This window comes from Ascidiella aspersa, chromosome 6, assembly GCF_963924565.1.
Source record: "Ascidiella aspersa chromosome 6, kaAscAspe10.2, whole genome shotgun sequence".
Classification (NCBI taxonomy): domain Eukaryota; kingdom Metazoa; phylum Chordata; class Ascidiacea; order Phlebobranchia; family Ascidiidae; genus Ascidiella; species Ascidiella aspersa.
The window spans coordinates 12,708,725-12,728,695 of NC_139452.1; the positions used below are offsets into that span (position 1 = coordinate 12,708,725).

General features: G+C 36.3%; 1 protein-coding gene across 1 annotated transcript; it reads right to left on the reverse strand.

Annotated features, from left to right (window-relative positions):
* Nucleotides 1–3,451: 3,451 nt before the first annotated feature.
* Nucleotides 3,452–13,230, reverse strand: LOC146139930 (Na(+)/citrate cotransporter-like). Its single transcript, XM_083392562.1, has 13 exons — nucleotides 13,129–13,230; nucleotides 12,901–13,009; nucleotides 12,004–12,160; nucleotides 10,344–10,503; nucleotides 9,630–9,770; nucleotides 8,948–9,069; nucleotides 8,333–8,452; nucleotides 7,527–7,625; nucleotides 6,252–6,445; nucleotides 5,225–5,349; nucleotides 4,648–4,809; nucleotides 4,219–4,356; nucleotides 3,452–3,577 (listed from the first exon to the last, which is right to left on the reverse strand). The coding sequence occupies exons 1-13, from the start codon at nucleotides 13,228–13,230 to the stop codon at nucleotides 3,452–3,454; spliced, it is 1,755 nt and encodes a 584-aa protein (XP_083248688.1).
* Nucleotides 13,231–19,971: the final 6,741 nt, after the last annotated feature.

Consider the following 19,971-nt stretch of genomic DNA (forward strand, 5'->3'; position numbering starts at 1 on the left):
TTATTACTTAAATGCAAGTTCGTGAAATACGTAAGTTACGAGCTATTAAAGTTAACTATCTTACTATTATGTCGCCAACTTAAATTGCCTAACAACTTTTCTTACGACGCGATTAATAGTTATAATTAGTGTTGTATCGTATATCGCTTTCGTTGTTTCATAGTCCGACATCTGCAAACCTTTTCAACGCTCATGCGAGGGCATCCTCCGCTTGTTTGCATTTCGACATTACGGCGCCGTCGGGGTTTTGTTCAAAGCTATAGAGCTGCATTTCACATCAAGTGTCGCAAGCAGGTTGTGGGCGGCACGTTTCAAGGGTTCGCTTCCCTACAGGCTGCGACGGAGCAGCTTAATGCAACCTGCTGTCGCCTCCCGTGTAATTGGCGGGCTCGCAGATGACCGCCCAGACGGCGATACCACGCCTTGTCACTGTGGAAAGCGCAATACTTATTTATTTTAACACGAGGGGTAGCCTTTTATTGAACCATTGCCTGCGGCTGACATGACCAATTCCAAAGCCGGGTTTGGTTATTTTATTGCTAAAAACGTAACAGCAGGCCTTTTCAAGACACTATGAGGAAAAAGTTTACCAAAAAAAGTTAACTATGAAAAAACAGTTTACCATAAAATACTGTTGTTGCCAAGAGCCAGTTCAGACCTTTGTACGGTCACTGTGGAAAGCAAATGGCCACTTTCAAAATATTAATTGCAGCTTATGTTTTATCGCATTGTTTATTTTGCACGAAGGCCTCAACAGCTTAGAGTCTGCTTGGTTTTATTTTTGGCCCACCGCAATTCACTAACTTTTTTCCGCCTTAATATATAAAAAATATGGAGCCAGCTGCTCGTTAAGGCCTCTTACAAACTACATACTCAAAGGATAAAAAACGTACAAAATCGACTAGTAAATTTTTATCTGATATAATCCAATGTGGACGTGCAATCTGTTGTTCTACCGAACGAGTAGAGCGGGTTAAAAAACAGCATAAAGTTTATTGATTTTGGACTTCGTGGAGGACCAATTTTGTTCAATGGAGTACGACGAACAGAATCAGCGTGTATGAAGGGCGAAGTAAAAATCCTCCTGTTTTATTCAAACGCTTAAGACAACAAAGCATGCATAAAATTAGCTAGCTCCGTGTAGAATAGGTTGCTGTCGCAAAAGCCTTTACGTCGTCGGCGAATATGAAAGCACTTGACTGGCGGCCGTCGCTTTGCAGACGCGCCGTCTGTTCTTGCGCGAACAAGGCAAGGCGGCGACAACGCGGCCATTCCGGCCATAGCGCCGTCTGACCGGTCAGTCGTCTATAGTGCCGGTCAAGCCTCGCCGGCGTCTGTTTTCCGTTTCGCAGGTACGCACCAGTTTGTTACAATTTCGTCGCTTCGGTTGTCGGCGGCGCTTTATTGCCGAAACTTTTTATTGCGCGAGCTATAGATCGTTGGGTGCTTATCTAAACCTAGGTAAAATTTGGAAAACATCATTCATTAGCAATATAGCAAAATCTTCATGACAAAATAGCATGGCATATTTTTTAAATATAATATACTGTTAAAATATTCCAATTTCATACTACCTCCAACTTGTTCAAGGAAAATCGAAGACAACTTTTAAAGCAAAAAATGGAATAATTTTTTACTCACATATCTCTCACAGTTTTAGTTTTTGAGGTTTGTTTTTAGGAATTGGTATTGTTTGAACTTCAAAGCAATTTAAATGCACTACAAAATAAATCATGTAAATAATGCAAATATGGGGAACAATTTTTTTTATGACCAACCCTGACACTATAACCGAACTGCAGCGTCAATCCCAACCCTAAATTAAAAATGAGGCAATGTTCTAAAACTTCTATGGACGCTATGCAGTCAAAACGTACGCACGCAACAATTCATAATTCTCCGGAAAATATTAACTTCTTTGTTTTTATACATAACAACATGTCATTTATAACGAATTTCTTTAACGTTGGTTCTAGTCTTGGTCGTTTAAATTCTATTTTAAAGAAATGGTCAGCGACATCTTCTAAGTTTGGCCTAAAAGAGCATGGTTGTGTGAAAGTTCGACAACAGTACAACACAATGCCAACTGATTTCGAAATTAGGACTTGGTATGCAAAAAGAAAACCATTGGTCAAAAGTATTTCAACGTAAGGTAAAATAATGAATATTAAGCTTTAACCCAGGAAACATTTCACCTATAAATGTTCGGACTCTTGGTCTAAACAGGGATTCCTATATTTCTTATCTGTAAATCCCATAATTTAATACAGCATTAGTAAATGGAATAAACAGACCATTTTTTCTTTGTACGCAAACATTTTAAATTGAAGTAGAATTCAGAGGGAGTTGCGTTTTACATTACATATCAAAAGTCTAGAAATATGTCTTTTATAGTTTTAACAAGTTGTGTAGAACTGATACAATTCTCCGCAGCATACGGCAACATTTGTCACAGCCAATAGTTTGGGATGCTATATGACCTGATCTAAAAGAGGGATCCAGAGTCATTAAATCGTCCTGTCGTTTGATAAAATGATAAAACTCTTGATAAATATCAATATACATATGGTGTCTCATAATGTATCAGCCACTATTAATTTAAGATATGAAAGCTTTATTGCAAAGATTTATTTCCTCATTTAATATTTTAATAATAGACGATTAAGCTCAACAGAAAAACAAATCAGTACGACAAAAGAGAGCTTATGAGAAGAAATACACGTTTCTAGAAAAGGATATTATTTAAAAGATGTTAAAATTATCAACAGTATTTAAGTTTAACGATAAAAAGGGTTGAAATGTGTTTAATCTAATATTGTACGTTAATATTCGCACAAAAATATTTTTTATGTCAATGTAACACAGCAACAGACAAATTTGATCGTAACATAGTAATTTATCCATTGAGCTCAATTTGTGCTGCGCTGATGTTGCCTTATTAAACAAAAATAGAAACTGGTAATGCCAAATAAAAACTTGCTCAAGACTTCACTAATAGTGCGACGACGAATCAAGTACAGGAAGCTGTTTATAATTTATTGACATTTTTTGCCTCTTGCGTTGCTCTAGCATATTTTTACTGTAACGTCGAGTATTTTAGGTTAACATTTGCTTTGGCGCTTTGAAACCCTAATTTCCCTTTAAGAATTCTATGTAATTATAAACAAATTTGGTTGATAACGCTTAGTTAGGTTGCACAACTTGACTGAAACATAGGGCGTCCAAATAAATTACGATCAAAATGGCACCTGTCGCAAACTTTTAGGACAGATACCCTGAAGTTGCTATTCTGTGCTGGCCAACCTTAAACTGGTAGAGTTTTACAGGGATAATGCAATTTGTGACAGCACAGATACTAATACTATAGTATCGGAAGAATACTGATAACGCGACGATCTGATGTCGGCGCCGATTTGTTGTCAATGAAGATGCCTATACTTATTGTTTAATTTTACGTGTGAGTGTTGTTCGCCCACGATGGAAACTCGCTCAAGTCAAATATGGCGATTGCATAGGAGTTGATCGAAAGAGTGATGAATGCAACCCCAATCAGGTTCATAAACCATCCGGCTTTCACCTGAATCAAAAATTAATAGAAGTAATATGGTTCTGTAAACACTGCTCGCAATGCCTTACAAATGCAAAAAAACTAAGACAAACTGTTTTTTAAGAAACTTATCCAAAACGAAGTTATCATGTGCAAAGAAGTTGACAAAAATATATTAAAACAAAAGGAAACTATAAATAGCATTAAAACGAAAAGTGACACCATCTTGAAATATTTTAGTGTTTTTATGTCGCGCAACGCAGTGCTACGAAACAAATTGTATTTGTAATTTATACCCCATTTTGGAGGTCATATATCGATCCCTTAATGCCTAAGACACCGTTTTACAAAAACGTAGATTGACAAGAGTTTCCAAGCGCCTGTCATTCGTTACATCACTTGGTTATGCCAGTAGCTGTGTCCCAACATTTAAAAAACAAAAAAAAAAAATTAAAACAAAACAAAAAAAATTATTAAATTGAATATTTAGCCTGTAAATTTTTAAGGGTGAATGTTACGCAGTTTGATTGCTACGTGGCCAAACGACTGTTTTTTTGTTTTTTTTTACAACACCAATGAATCACTATTTTACTTGTAGACCCAATAGTAGTGTTCCGCAAAGTCAAATGTAAGAGTTTGCATGGCCAACTCGTGCAAAAAGTATAACCTACCAGGTCTTTGATTTCAATGTTACCAGTAGCATAGGCAAACAGATTAGGAGGTGTTGCTACAGGCAACATAAACGCCAGTGACGTCGACAGAACTGGAGGCAGACAGAGATAATAGGGATGGACTCGCATAGAAATCGCCTTGAATGTTAAATGACAAGTTAAAGTTTTATTTATAGCGATTAACAAATTGAAAACGACTTTTTGAAATGACATGGAATTTACAAGGTGAAATTAGGTTTTTGCTTAAACTATCGCAAGAACAAAGTTTATTTAACAATATACTTGCTATTTCTTTTTAAAAACAACACACTCTCGAATATATTTTTCCCAACACTGTTAACAGTTTTTAGACAATAACTTGTGTTTCTAATTTTAAGAAACCAGTTAGGCATCATCCCTACCTATTCAAGATAATGACGCAGCACTTACCAGCTGAATGATTATTGGCAACATGAGGTTGGTTACGGCCGTGTTGCTGATGCATTCCGTGAGTAACATTGCAACCACGGAAAGCGTGAGACAGGCCAGCCAGGGTGGGGAATTTAACAGAAACCCCAGCTGGGAAGTGAACCAGTAGGATAACCCGGATTTCTGGGGAGAAATATTTAATGAGCTTGGAACCTAGAAAATTATGTTCAGTTAAGTTTTTTTTGGCACATTATACTAAAGCTTGCGATGCTCACAAGTCCCAGCGATGACATCTTCACAAAAAGTATAATTTATTTTTGAAAATGTACACAATAAAATTGTTCTTGAAAATGAAACTGACAATACTATAAGTTAGGGTAGACATTGTCCAAACTGCCTAAATGACAATATTGTAATGACTTGTTTACGGTGTGAGAGGGTGTAAAAATGAAAAAAAATGCTATTATGTGAACATGAAATTAATACAGAAAAAAAGTTTTGTGCTAGCCAAAATATTTAAAAAATAACATAACTAAATCAATTTTTCCACAACAAAGTGCTATCGATATCATCCACGCCGAAATTTTTTTAAGATCACCTTGGCGCCTTCAGCTATAAGCATTCCACCGCCAAATATGAAGATTATCTCCCAATGAAAACGATCGTTCACATCTTTCCACGACAATATCTTCGGGACAGTCGTTCTAACTTGCTTTTTGTAATCTTTAAATATAAAGTAAGTTGGAAAAGAATTTTTCACAATTACTAACAAAACAGATCAGTTAACGCTAAAATATATTTCCAAATCAGTCGTGATTATTGTTTTGAGATGCAAAAACGTACAATTTTTCTGCAAAATCCGAAATATACGTTTTCCAATAAAGGTCAATTAAATTATTATCTCGCTTGATTTTGCAAACTATTTTGAAAACATTTTAGAGTTTAGACAATAAATAAGCCTGGTTAGTACAATTAAATAAAAACAAACTGTATTGTAACTTTAAACGCCCGCGTGCTGGTATTTGTTAACATCTTATTTGAACCACTGGCACTGGAAGTCATGTCACAGTGTCTGAATCTAAGTTGAGAACACTTGTTTCAAATTTTTTGCCTCAAAGTAAAGATACTCAACCCTATACCAGTGGTTCTTATTGGTAGTGATTTTATTGATTCCATGTTACGTTTGGTGTTAATTATGGTTTTATATCTAAGTTACACCAGTGTCTAAGGAAATGGTTTATAATTTTCTATGCAGTCTTACAAACTGCGAAGTCAATGCCCTCATAACATGTTTAACGAAATCAGTTTCATAAAGCCAACATTGTATGCACGAGCATAGTTTTGTGTGTCCAATTTGTCATTTCTCCGAAATTAAAGTTTAGCCCATTTAAACCACATAAACGCATTTTTTTCGCGTTTTGTGCACCTAGAAATCACCTTTATTATTTTTTGTTTGGCTAACTGATATTTAATTAAAAAATACCGACTTGCTAAAGGTACGATCATTATTTAATATCTGAGGGGTCACAAGGCACAGGACGATGACCAAGGGGCGCGGTACGGTTCAAAAAAAGTTAAGAAATACTGCCTTATACGGTGTTCAGGTGTTAAAACAAATCACTTACTTCCCTTGCTCCAAATTACGGGCCTATTTTTGGGAATAAGAAACAAAAGAAACGAGGTCGCCATCACTACTGTTCCGTCGTTAACATCTTTGCCGGCAAAGAGAACGGACCATCCTCGAAGGAACGTTGGATTTCTTGTAAACCACAACACGATGGTCACTGCAAATACGATCATCACCCAGCATTCTTCCCAGCTAGCACAAAGAAAAAGCCTCTCAAACTACATTAGTATATCAGCCAAACTTAATTTTACAAGCGCAGCCGCGTTGATCAACGAGCTTAACAAAAATTCAGTTGTTAGCAATCGACCACAACAAAGAAGAAAATGCGTCTTTTTATGTATTTCAATTTGGAAATGTTGCTCTTTCCATTTACTGTAAAACGTTTATTTAGATTGCGAACTCATTGTAAGTGTTTTGATAATGTTGTGTGTTATGCGCTGCGAAAGGTACAATGTAACACTGCTGAGTATATAGTTTGTTCTCACATAATACATGGGGGTTTGCAGCATGCGTCTCTCGGAACCTCAGTTGAGAACCGTGACTGTAACAGCAGTTAACAATGACATAAGCAAAAAAAGTTGTTTTCGCAGCACTTTAACTTATCACATTCTAAGACTTTAATTTTGAAAATCAAAACGCGGCGAACTTTTTGTTTTTGAGGGAGGTTTCCCCACTTATTGCACCAATGTTTTTTTTTTAATTTTATTACTAGCAATATCTACTTTATATTTACATTTGCCACCATTTGGGGTCACCATTTTTTAGGAACATCGTCCTAATGTTACTTCATCACTGACGTCAAAAAACAAATATTCTACAAACACCTATACTTGTTCTCAAGCAAACTAGTGCAGAAAACGCAGCTGAAAATCGGTCTAAACGCGCGAATAAAATTGCAAACACTCGGGTTTAGTTGGATAAACTTTTGATTAAAAGGGTTACGTTAACCAATAGGCAACTTAATAGCATTCGCAAGTTCTTTGAATAAGGAGTTTATTACCCACACCTTGCTTATGACAAAGTAGGCTAATCATGGCTCGTTGGGCTGTAATAGATTTTTCATAACGGATAAAAACATCGAAAAAACAGACAGAAGATCGTGCGAAGCGATTTTTTTAGTTTAAGTAATAAAAATTTAGCAAAATATATTTTTTGGGGGGCACCAGGCCATGGCTCCGCGCCTGGTGCAAGATAAAAACATGTTTGTACAGTTCTAAACAATCAGAAATCTTACGATGTTAGATTTGAAGATGTTTCCGCTTAACAAACCTACTTTAGAGATCCAAGTTCTTTATATTGTTTGGTTAAAACCTTCTTCGCTCCTGATAATTCCACATCCTTATGAGGACGGTTTGTTCGTGTTCTTAAAGAGCTGTCAAAGGTATTTTACAAAATCTTATAATCCAAAATATAAAAAAATAAGTTTGTTATTGAAAAAAATCGTCAAATATTCGGAGTCTAGTTTTTGCATCAGCAAACATGTTTATCAATAAAGTATTGTATTGGTGTATGGTTGTTTCTCGACTTGCTCCTCTTTGAGCCCCTGTAGCTCAGTCAGCAGAGCGACGGTTCCGGTATGACCGGAGGTCGTGAGTTCGAACCTCACTGCAGACTAGTTACTTTTCTTGCCTGCCATGCTTACATCATTGATATACAAATTCGGTGAGTCTGTGGCTCAGTGTACTAATGATACGTAAGCCGTAGTCGTTGGTCTAAAAGGAAGTTCAGAAGGGCTAGATCACAGCGGTTAACACACATATGTAGCCTATGTGCACGTTACATTACACTTTTGTTTCTAGTGTAGCAATATATCATTCGGAAGGGAGTCTTATAGAAATAGCTTTGTTGCCGATTGAAATCGCTTAGTTTATTTTACAGTTTTGTTTTCATTCTTATTTTTTTTATTTTACCCTTTGTAACATTAAGCCGACAATATCTTGTTATGTAAAACTATCCTATTTCTGCTGAATAAGTGTCAGCTTGTGGCGTACGTCAATGTTTCCACTTGCCCTATGTTATGGATCAACATTCGCACATAATCTATCTGTCACATGAAATGTTGTTAATGCAGTCACTAACCGAAAACCAGTAAACAACCAGACAAGCCATATATAGCACGCCACCACTGTGCAGAGTTGTGTGGGAAAGGACAACGCGAACCAATTGCTGAATGAAATCTCGTCGGTTCCTGGAAATGACCTGAGTGTAAAATAGCAAAAATGCCTGCGTCTGGCGCATGTTTGTATTTTTTCGCAAATTCAACACGTAATGTTATTCACATGTTTGAACGTTAAATACATATCGTATTGGGCTTGTGGTTCACATACCCAAATTGGTAAATCCAATGTGATAAACTATAGTTTTTATTTATTTTGTTAAGATGCACCTTGCTTTGATCAGTACATAAATATGCAGTTGCTGCCAGATATAATACACTTATAATTACGACGTGCTCTTTTCGGCAAAAATTATTTTATCCAACTTTTCTGAAGTTTTGAGGCGCAAACAAATTAGAATAATGTTACGCTCGATGATCTGCAGAGTAACTACTTTCCTAGCAATACTTATTTAATCGGATCTGTTAAGTTATACGAAAGCTATTTGATAAAAAATTGTAGTTTCGACGTATTTTCATCATTTAAGGCGAAGTAAACGACAAAGAATTCAGATAGGGATATAAAAACTATGATATACCGCTTTAGAATTGACACAGCTATTATGTTTGGAGCACATCCGGTGATCGTAGCATTGCCTCCGATTGTCGCCGCGTAAGGCACACCAATCGTCAGGCATTTTGACAACCTTCTCAGCATTGCCTGTAAGGGGAGGAATACGGATAGGTCTCGTTTGACCAATTTAAGCGTTTTTTTAAACATATAGGTTTGCAAACTGACTTTAGGTCTAGACAGCGCCAAATCAGTCCATACATAACCGTAATTTGAACAAGTCATTTTTTTTTGGACTGGTAAATTCAAGTCATGTCATTGGCAAACCATACCTTGGGTACAGGTTAAGACGCTTTAATAATAATGATAAAATCAATTACAGTACAATTCATTAGTTGCCCAAGTTTTTAGGTGCATTAGCTAATAACACCGCGTTAGGCTACCGATTTATCAAAAACTACCAAATTACAGCTAGTACGCCTCAGGTGTCCTTTGTAATTTAGACATAAACTTTAAAAAATGATGTCCTTTGTAATTTAGACATAAACTTTAAAAAATGATGTCCTTTGTAATTTAGACATAAACTTTAAAAATGCCTAAATGTACTGAAACAATCCCACCGTGAACTGTCTAAAGTTGTCATTCTGCCAAAAATCCAGTTTTGCAACGAAAAATAATTCTATTAATAAGATATCGTCAAGTTCTCGCACGTCGCTTTGCGATGCCGTTTTTGGACGAAGCTCCGTCTCGACTATCACATCCGCCAAATCTTTGTCCCCTGTTTCACGTTCGATTTTAACATTGTTACTCTGTTCGTCCCTTTCTTTGTTCGTTTCCAAAAAAGGAATTGCCTGAATTGTAACAAACAACATGATGAATGCATAGTTGCATACAGAACAACGCTAAAAACTTTAGGGCAAGAATTTGTGACGGAAAAAAACGCACAACAAATAAAAATCAGAATACATTTCAGCAATTTAGGACAAAGTGCGATTTATACCTTTAACTGAATAATACTCTTGTAGGCCTACAGAGCTGATGAACGGGCCAATGGTAATGACCTACATGGACGGAATACTATTTTCTTGGGAAGCAACACTTTAGTTTCGGAGCAGCGATAATTTGCTTAAATCCAAATGACCAATCGCGATTCAATTTTTTAAATAAAGCAATTAGCATTTGGGGAGAGAGAGTTGTGTTTTTGCTTTTTAGTTGTAACTCACGGAAATATGGATTTACTTAAACCGGCTGAGCCGAAGCGGCATCTGAATGGACATGGTGGCCCTGTTTAGGTGCAATTAAAACAGTAATTCAAGAACAGTTAGGTTATTTAATTAGTAATGAATTACATAAAATTATTGTGTTGCTGAGTGCAATGGCTTTATTTAACATGGTTTAACTTTATGATCCTGCTGCTCACGTACCTGCACCGAGCTGGAATCTTCATCAGGCGGGCTGCTTTTGTATTGGGATTTCGTTTCTAGTATGACACCCTCCACAATAGGCAGCATAACAGCAGCGGTCACAATGTTGGGAATCCACATCGACATAACGAACGTGGTCAACATGAAACCGAGCAATAAGCTGAAAAATAATTGTCAGTTATAGGTGACAAATTGTGTTTTAGGGAATAGCAATTATACTAGTAGTAGACGGAAACTAAAACAACTTCTAATCGAATAGATACTATTTCGTTGAATAATCGACATAATATCAAGTTGCTAGCGGCTATAAGCAGCGTTTCTCAACCGGTGCGCCATGGAAGGCTGCCAGGTGCGCCGCGAGCAAAAGGAAAAAATAGTTTAATATATAAAACATGTATTTTTGCTTTTCTATTAGGCTTAGCTCATTTATTCCACAGTACTGCTTAGTAGAAAACACAAGAATACCTACAAAGCAACAATATCTAAGTCAGATTCTCCATAATACCATATTACCAAGACCACCGGCATAATTACGCCAAATTCGCATTAATGACCACGACAAAATACAATCTCAAATAGTCTAGATAAGACCTCAACATGTCGAATTAAGCTCCAAATTAATCGGAATAAGGCAAAATTACGCCCAGGACTATAGCGAAAAGGTATGGGATGATTGAGGGACACATGTCTGGCATAGGCCGTTTGCTGTCGACATTTGGGCGTCGCTGTTTTGGCCCCGAATTCCTTGCCTCTGTTTGGGCTTATAGGCGGTAGTTGGTGGTGTTAGCAATTGGGCTAGGGTTAAAAATAGTCGGGGAGTTGGTGTTAGTTATGGGTGGTGTTTGGGGTTAGATGGTGGTGTTTGGGTTAGAAAAGGTTGTATTGGTCTTATTTTGGCCACCGATTTCGTCATTTTTACGCCTTAAATAATACAAAATGGCTAGCAATTTAAGATAAATTAAGATACACCTCAAAAATTTCGCGCTCGCTTCGCTCGTAATGTGCGCCGCAACGTTTTCAAATACCTCTAGGTGCGCCCCTAAGTAAAAAAGGTTAAGAAACACTATAAGCTATAGTATAGTAATGAAACAAGAAAGCTAAAGCACAGCAATTTACCAGGATGCATAGTTTGTCGTTCGTAATCAGCAGTCAGAAACTATAGCCAACTTGTAAGCATTGCTACCTTCATCATAATCTTTTTACCTCGCAGCCGACTTTTATTTATATTTTTTTAGGACCAATAACATGGTGTGTGGTGGCGGAAAAAAGTAACACAAACAACATGTTGGCTATTGCATTTTTCATTACATCTTAAAAAAGAACACGGTTTAGTTTTTAGTACATATATTTAACGCCAATAAATAGCAAAAAGTAGGTATATTTGCGTTCGGAAAAACTGCGTAACCTTCCAACACTAGGCAATTTACCCTATACCAAAGTTAAAATGCTATTAAAAAATCTATTACAAAAAAACTCACAGGGTATAGATTATATCCGCGACAAGTAAAACAAAACAAGTTTACTGAAAAAAGCTTCGCGCCACGTTTGGTTAGCCTTGGCCCACAGGTTAAAAGCGCTTTATGGTTTGCGACACAAAATATTTTACATTCCCTTAGGGAATTCAATATGTCGGTTGAGTTACTGACAGCAAAGAACAAACCGATTTGGACTCGTTCCAATTGTTAAGAGGATTTTAAGAGCGATCCTCAGATGTAGTTTAGAGGTTTGTGCCGAGATTGCGAGTATCAGACTTCCAATGAGTAGCCATATGCCGGGGAAAAGAAAGACGCCAGTGACTTCCGACATGCTCATCACACCTGTAACAAAATATCCTGGAGTAGGCTACCGCACGTAAATTAAAGTTATTAGTGGTTGCACAGTTTAAACCTAAAAATATAAAGTGGACTTAAAACATTCATCAAACAGTTTTCGGCTAATTGCTTGAAATTTACCTATCTGCGATTATTTTGTGTTACAACAAGCAAATTGATGTTTACTTAACAGTATTTATGTTGTTCTATCGCGGGGGTCGGGAACCTTTTTAGCTAAGTGAGCCTTAAAAGTCAAATATTCATGGTTGTATTTCCATGAGAGCCATATAATACTTTTTTACATATAGTTATGGTTGGCAAACAATAGTAAATTGAGCACGACCGTTTATTTTGTCCTCATTAAAAGGACAGGACCCACCCAAAATGAATTAGCTAAGTTTGCACGACTTTGATTACGGAGTTCCATTGAAAGAATAGGGCATTTTGGATCAAAAGAGATTCGCGCGAAGCGCCGAAAATTTGCTAATATGTGTAATAAAGACGGAAATATAAAGCGATTGTGGCCGCTTGCAGTTTTATATAAAGCGGTCGTGGCCATTGCAGTTTTCTTCAGATCATGCTCAGAGATAATAGCTTTTGTCTGCAAGCAAGATTATTTCATCAGAAGAGCCATAATATATGGCGTCACAAAAAGAGCCATATATATGGATGGGGAGTCAAAATTTATGTTATAAATTCGCGGATAATAGTATTCTAAAGTTGATCATTATTTTGAACATAATAACCAGTAATTGGAAACAAGAAAACGGGAATACAAGAGGTAACACCGATGCAAAGACAACCAGCCATCCAGTATATTGCCATTAACAGGATCACGTAAGCACAGACGAACTCCTAGAAAGTAAACAAAGTTGTATTGGCGAAAAACAGGATTTTGCTAGAAATGCACCAATTTTTAGGCTGAAAATTATTTTAATAAAACATCACACCAAAAAAGTAAAACACGAACTTACTATTTTCGCAGTGCATATTGGAAGAGGTAATAGAAAAATGGGTGTCAAAACCAAAATAAAAGTCTTAATGCTGGGAAGTGTTAGCGAATCCTGACCATCCATGTTGTTAATTCCACTTTATTCTCTGAAAGCTGCACCCGGAGCGATGTGTTCCAAATATTATAACAGTCCAACGCAAAACAACCTCTAAGAGTACAAAGCAGATTTCAACTATAGGCTTTTAAAATGGACAGAAATAAACCATGTGCATCTGAGGTGTCCTTTCAACAACCATTGGATTGTGTTTACTGTAGTCCATATTATTCGCTGTTCCTACGCAACTCTTTGCTAAAAGCATTTGCCTGATGACAACAGATAACATTTCATTACTTTTATTAACACCTTCTTACTTACTAACATCTTGGTAATACCCTATTGTTCCTTGTTTAAATTACGGCCAATAGCCACCCTGTCTTGTCAACAACCTTACAAGGATATAATCTAACACAGCTCGTCCTTTTTCCTGCAGATACTCAAATTTGCCCTATCATTACCTTAGAGACCACCTAACGCCGATTTCCAAGAACCTTGTCACCGTTCAAAACGGTAAAAAATGGTAAAAAATGGCACTTTTCTCGGAATTGGGAGGCGTTGCGTCACTTGAAATATTTAACAAACGTTCACCATAGCACGCCACTTCTAACAAAGTGCATTAAAGTAGGCTAGCTGACTTCCAAAAAAGTTTGGTGTATATTATTTCCCCTTTTCCCAATGGGTCTATGTCACGATTGTTTGCCTACAGAAATGCTATATAGTGGACAAGGATATCTGCCTATTAACTCTTCAACGTTGCAGTATACAAGTTCATGATAAATAATTAAATACACGACTGAAAGCATAAAAACCAAGACCCTCAATTAAGGCTAACAAAGGTAAACTTGTTATGTTGCGTTAAAAGGGTTTAATAGATAAGCTTCTATTTTAACTTAATGCCTAGGTCAGTGGTCTCCAACCTATGGGTCGTGACCCCAAATGGGGTCGCCTAAAATTTTTCTGGGGTCGCGCCTTTACTCACCATATTTTGCTGTTTTAGTACGATTTATGTATTTCGTTTTCTTTACAGTGACGTCACACTAATAAACGTGCCTGAGTAGGAGCAAAGATAAGCTTTTGTTTCTTCTACACAAAAAAGGTGTTTTTAACTCTCAAAAGCTGCTAGGTAGAAAATATTTAAGCAAATATTTATTTTTTAACTTCAATACAATTAACTTACCCGACTCTGTCAAGTCTTGTGAGTTAACTACTTTTTCCGTTTTCAACCACATGGCTTTGTTTAATGAAATTCAGCGCACTGAGCATTATTTAAAAACAAAACATCGTAAATCGCTTTGACGTAGAGCATGGCATGCGGTTATGCTTATGCAAAGTGGAGCCGCGCTTTTAAAACTGCCGGACACTATGTAGGCGCAACCATAGCACGAAATGCAAGAGTGTTGAAACAAATTGAAATTTTAGTGTTCGTTCGTGTGCTATATTCAAATTCATAATTGAAATAAAACTTCCTAAAAGAAATCACTTTGGTGCAAATATGTAGCCACAGTTCTCTGGAAATGTATATAATTTACGCATATTTGCTCCTGTTACTTAGTTCCAGCATTATTATATATATTCTTTTATTCCTATCTGCAAACAAAATGGGGTCGCAATTTAAATTCTGATTTCCTTTTACTTAAATTGGGGTCGCTTATTAAAAAGGTTGGAGACCACTGGCCTAGGTTATACGTGCTCGGTTAACATTAGCCCCTGCAATCAGGGCCGGATTAACCAATAGGCTAATAAGGCTATAGCCTTAGGCCCTGGAAAAATTCGGCCCTCAATTTTTTAAGGTTAAATTTTTGTAAGGCTGATAGTGATCCAGATCAATTATCAGTACAGTACAGTTTTTGCTTAAAAACTAATGACTGAGTCGAGTCAATATGTGCCTTGTGTGTGAGTAGGTAAATAAATCGTTTCATTTATGCTGCAAACGACTTAAGAACTATTTACGTTCTGTGCAAACGCTGAATAGATTAACTATTAAGGTTATTGCCTTTCCTCAAAGTAGTTTGATCACATTTTTCATAAGTAGTATGGATGACGAGGTGTGGACTCGAATTTTAATTTGCGTCAACACTTAACTTCCTCCGTAAACGTAATTAAACACATCTTTAGGTGCAAAAGATCCGAGACCCGCCTGATTCACATTTGTTGTAACATTTTAAAAACACAATTCTTAATTAACATTTTGTGCGGCCCGCGGAGGACTTTCTTAGTTTTTGGCCCGCGACTAGAAATAGGTTGTGCCCCTGAGCTAGCGTATGCACAGCGTATTTGCCAAACAATAGTAACGCATTATTAAAATAAAAATCTAGGAATAATCTCGGCGAATGTAGTGACAAAACATTAGTCGAATATAAACAAAATACCTCGGCGGAGTCAAAAACAAGCTTTGCAATGACTAACTAATAAGTTAGTTTAATTTTAAAACGACTGATTTGTTAAATAATTAAAAATTAGTAGGTGCACTTATTCAACTTTTCTCTTCTTACATTTTGAGTTAAATGCTGTTGTATGTTGAAGGGTAGATTAAACTTCACATTACGACCTCAAAGTCCTTTTTTACGAGGTAAATAAAAAATCTGCAGATGCAAAAACGTTAAAAGTGACCCACTGGTCCCACAGCTTCCACAATGAGTCTATATGACACTTAATTACATTTATTACATGTTTTTATATTATGTTTGTGTTATTTTGCAGTAGCCTAAATAATTTCAATTTTTCATGTATGTATTTTTACTACTTTTTGTAGCATCGTTTGCAAAATTAGGCCCTTCCCTGGTAACTAGCCTTAGGCCCACAGTACCCTTAATCCGGCCCTGCCTGCAATAAGACATTACATTGATTAATACATAACAACAGAACGATATTAAATAAGTTTTTAGGAATTGCGAAATTCTTGAAGGGTAAAAGTTTAGTAGGCCTACAACTTATTTAGGAAGTTTTTAGTTCTAGGTTCATTCGTTCAAGTTATTAACGTTGGCTATAGAGCAGTGATTCTCAACCGCGGCTCTCAGAGCCGCATGCGGCTCTCAACTGTACATTTTGCGGCTCTCACTAACGGAGTGAAAAATTAGTTCGTAGTAGCAGAATTGCAACAAAGGAAGTAAAATAAATTAAAAGTGAATGAATTTGATCAGCAAGGATCACAAGTACGAAGTACTAATGTTCCCGGGCTACTTCCGTCCGGCTCTTTAAAATAATTTTGTGGTTTGTGACGTCATAATATATTTAGTCTTGATCGACAAGCTATGGCAATAAGAAATAGCTGTTTCAACAGTGCTAATTAGTTAGCCTAGGCTAGCGTAATGTATATTTGTTGTTTTCTTGTTGCTTTCTTAATGTTTTTTAATTACATGCCTACTGTTGTTTTCATGCGGCTCCTCGCAAACTTAAGGTTTGAAATGCGGCTCTGGCTCTAAAAAAGGTTGAGAATCACTGCTATAGAGTGAAGCAACGTTGTTAATTTCAAGTCTCATTAGTGTCTTTTTCCCGATGAATCAACCTACTTCAAGGTAGAAACTTATTCAAATGGAATTGTTCATCTTCTGCTTCGTATTAAGCCTTAGCTCAGAAAACAACAACTCAACCTTGCAGCAGCAACCATTCTGCTTATTGGCTAGGACAGCGTGGTCCAACTGCAGGCACGCGGGCCAAAGTTGGCCCGCGAACTGATAGTCAGCTTTGCTTCAATCTAGCAATATCACTCCAATTTTTGTTTTTTTTAATTTTGTGGTGTTGAAATTATGCCATAACTACCCTAACTGAACAAAGGTATACATTCCATAAAGTTAGTATATACGCCATAGACTATGTATAATTGCCAGCAATAAGCCAAGAATCGCAATTTAAAAACATTGGCCCGCAAGATAAAATAAACCTTGTTTTTGGCCCGCGATGAAAATAAGTTGGACCACCCTGGGCTAGGACAAGACTGATAGTTGGAATCTGGTTAACAGACCATAGAACTGTTTCGCAAGGGATTGCATTACAGGAAGTTTTCAAATAAGGCGAGCACGATTTTACCATTCGTCAACATTACATTTTTGATAAATAGACAGAACTGTTTCGCAAGAAACTGCAATGCAGGATGTTTTCAAATAAGTCGAGCACGATTTTACAATTCGTCAATCATTACATTTTTGATAAATAGACAACTGAATAAACGTTTAGGATGTTTTCGATAAGGCATGCACGATTTCAAAGGTGGCCTGGCCATCTTTGCCTCCGAAAAAGCCGCCTTTCCGCCAAAAAGGTGGCTTTTCACTGGCCCTACTCCAGAGTAGGTCCAGGCCACTGTGGCTTTTCGGTATGCGTGTTGTAAGGTTTTTGGTTTGCCCATTTCACCTTCTACTTAATTTCGGTTTATGTGTTGTTAAGTGACGATTTTTAAGCAGTCATATGTTCAATAGCAAAGGCAAGCAAGCTACATTTTAGTGACACAAGGTGTATTGTAATTAAAATTGATTGTATAGTTATCAGTTTTACGATGCTGTGCGCTAGTTTCACCTTATTTTGGATTTCATACTTTGCGACACACGTTGCTGTGATTCAAACTTTCAGCATTTTTTGCGCGACAAAGCTACTTGCAGCTGCCACAACGTGTTTGTAGAGGTCAGCAGCACATGCGTTGTTATGGGAAAAAATAATTTTGCTTAAGAACCCGCAGTCGCTTTAGAGTTAAATTGCAGTATGTTTATCTCGTCGTTTTGTGTATTGTTTAAGTGTGTGATGCTATATTTTGTTAACTTACAAACAATATTGGGCGCTGGTTTAGAATCCTACCACAGTTGTGAAATTAATGCACAATATTTTGGTTAGGGTGTGGGCGGGTCAAGTATTATTATATTCTTTATGTAATAATAATACTTGACCCACACTAACCCGAATGCTAACCCGCACCCTAACCCAAATAAAGTGCGTTCTGATAGTATTCTTCTAGACCAGCGCCCAATATTTCTTAAAGGGTTGTTTTGGCAACTGTTGTGTATGTTAATTATCTTGTTACAAAACAAAAGTGTTTTATTTCTTACCTTTAATTCTCTTTATTAGCTTGCCATGGATTCTAGGGCAAAATGTTTAGAATAAGCAACCTGTAATCTTATAATTGTATTCAATAGAATAATTTGTTGGAAGAATGAATTTAAAATATGTCCGTTTTTTTGTTTGACACAATTTCAAAAGAGATAAATTACAAAGTATTTTCCTCCTCAAAGTAAGTGCATGAAGATTTTTTAATTTGTTTGCTTATTTCTAATTCATCAAACAGGTTGTGAATAAATAACAATTGGAAAAAAATCAAGAAACTTGAATGACCTTTTGGTGGTTTAAATAAATGTTGTGCCTATCAACCAAAGCAATGTCTCTGCCATATTTCCAACTAATAAACAGAATATTAGCATCCTGTCCTAGCATGGCACGTTTTATCGCAATTTTAATATCAGGTAATATATTGCTAAATTATTTTCATCCTGCTGTTTATTGATAACTTTTTGGTTATTAAATTATGTTCTATAATCTATAATGTGAAAAGTTTAGCAGTGTCTTGCTGTTTTTAGGCATCCCCCAGTGAGAGTGATGAATTGATACCAATTCAAACTCAGGAACATCAATTCTCCCCTCAAGCGGTTGACAACTGATAAGCAAACACACCAAGGCTGTCGCTGAGTCAGTTGGGCTAACAGGTAAAATTTGAGTTTTATTTTGTTTATTTAGTAAAACTCTTTAGTTTTGAGAAGACAAATTTACTTACTATTGAACTTCAAATCATAGTTTTTGTATTGTATAGAAAATGAATCAGAAAAGTATTTGGACGAAATGATAAAATTAATTGCTGATAAGGGTGAAAAGGATAGAGCAAAGATTTCACAAGAAAATGGAAAGATGATCAATGCAATTTCTGGGCAAAACAAAAACATTATTGATGCCCTCCTCCAAAGTAAATAACTTCCCATGATTTGGTAGCTTTAACTGAATTTGTTACCTTTCTTTTTAAATGTTTGTTAAAACCTCTGTATGTCAACATATTAAAGAAGTGACGTTTTTTTTAATTTATTATCTTGCTATATCATTTTTGTTATTTACATTTTCTATGCACTCTTGATTTTTTGTTTTGAATAAACATTTACCAATATCAAAATCGATTACTTGTTATTATTGCATAATTTTCAGAAAGATATTGACAGATGATGTTCCTCACTAAACTATTCTCTGTTGAGCCTGTACCTTGAGGCATAATAGCAGGTATGCTTAGAATAGATATATCTCTATAAAATCTGGAAGGTCTGGGATTCGTTCTTGTTCACAAATATTATGCAAAATACAACAAATTGCAAAAATCCTTGGTGCATCTGAAACTTTGACAGCAATCTGATTTTGCAAAATCATCTTTAATAGAAAAAAAGAGGAAAGAACAATTTGTAGTTAGCAACAGCCGTCTCTTTTTTACTGTCAGTTTCCAAATAAACTTGGGTTTTTAAATACTATTGTACGTATACCTCCAAAATACACTAAAACATTAGCTTATTGAGATAGGCTATATATAGACCTACGACTGGCGGGTCTGTGCCAAAATTCGTCTGTCAGTAAATTGCATTTGAAATAATACACAGGAATTGAAACGGGGTATCACTAACCAATAGAATAAATTAGTTATATCGCGCAAGTTAAACTAACATCATCCATGTAATTTATCAATTGTGGTGCTTTAGTTGACAAACGCGGATAAAATTAACAATAAATTGAATACAGCAGACAATTTTTTTCGAC

Coding starts and splice junctions, on each gene's coding strand:
- LOC146139930 (XM_083392562.1), bottom strand. CDS start 13,230: ATGGATGGTCAGGATTCGCTAACACTTCCCAGCATTAAGACTTTTATT. Junction 4,357..4,647: donor TGCCAATAATCATTCAGCTG/GTAAGTGCTGCG, acceptor TTAACATTCAAG/GCGATTTCTATGCGAGTCCA. Junction 3,578..4,218: donor ACATTGAAATCAAAGACCTG/GTAGGTTATACT, acceptor TTTTTGATTCAG/GTGAAAGCCGGATGGTTTAT.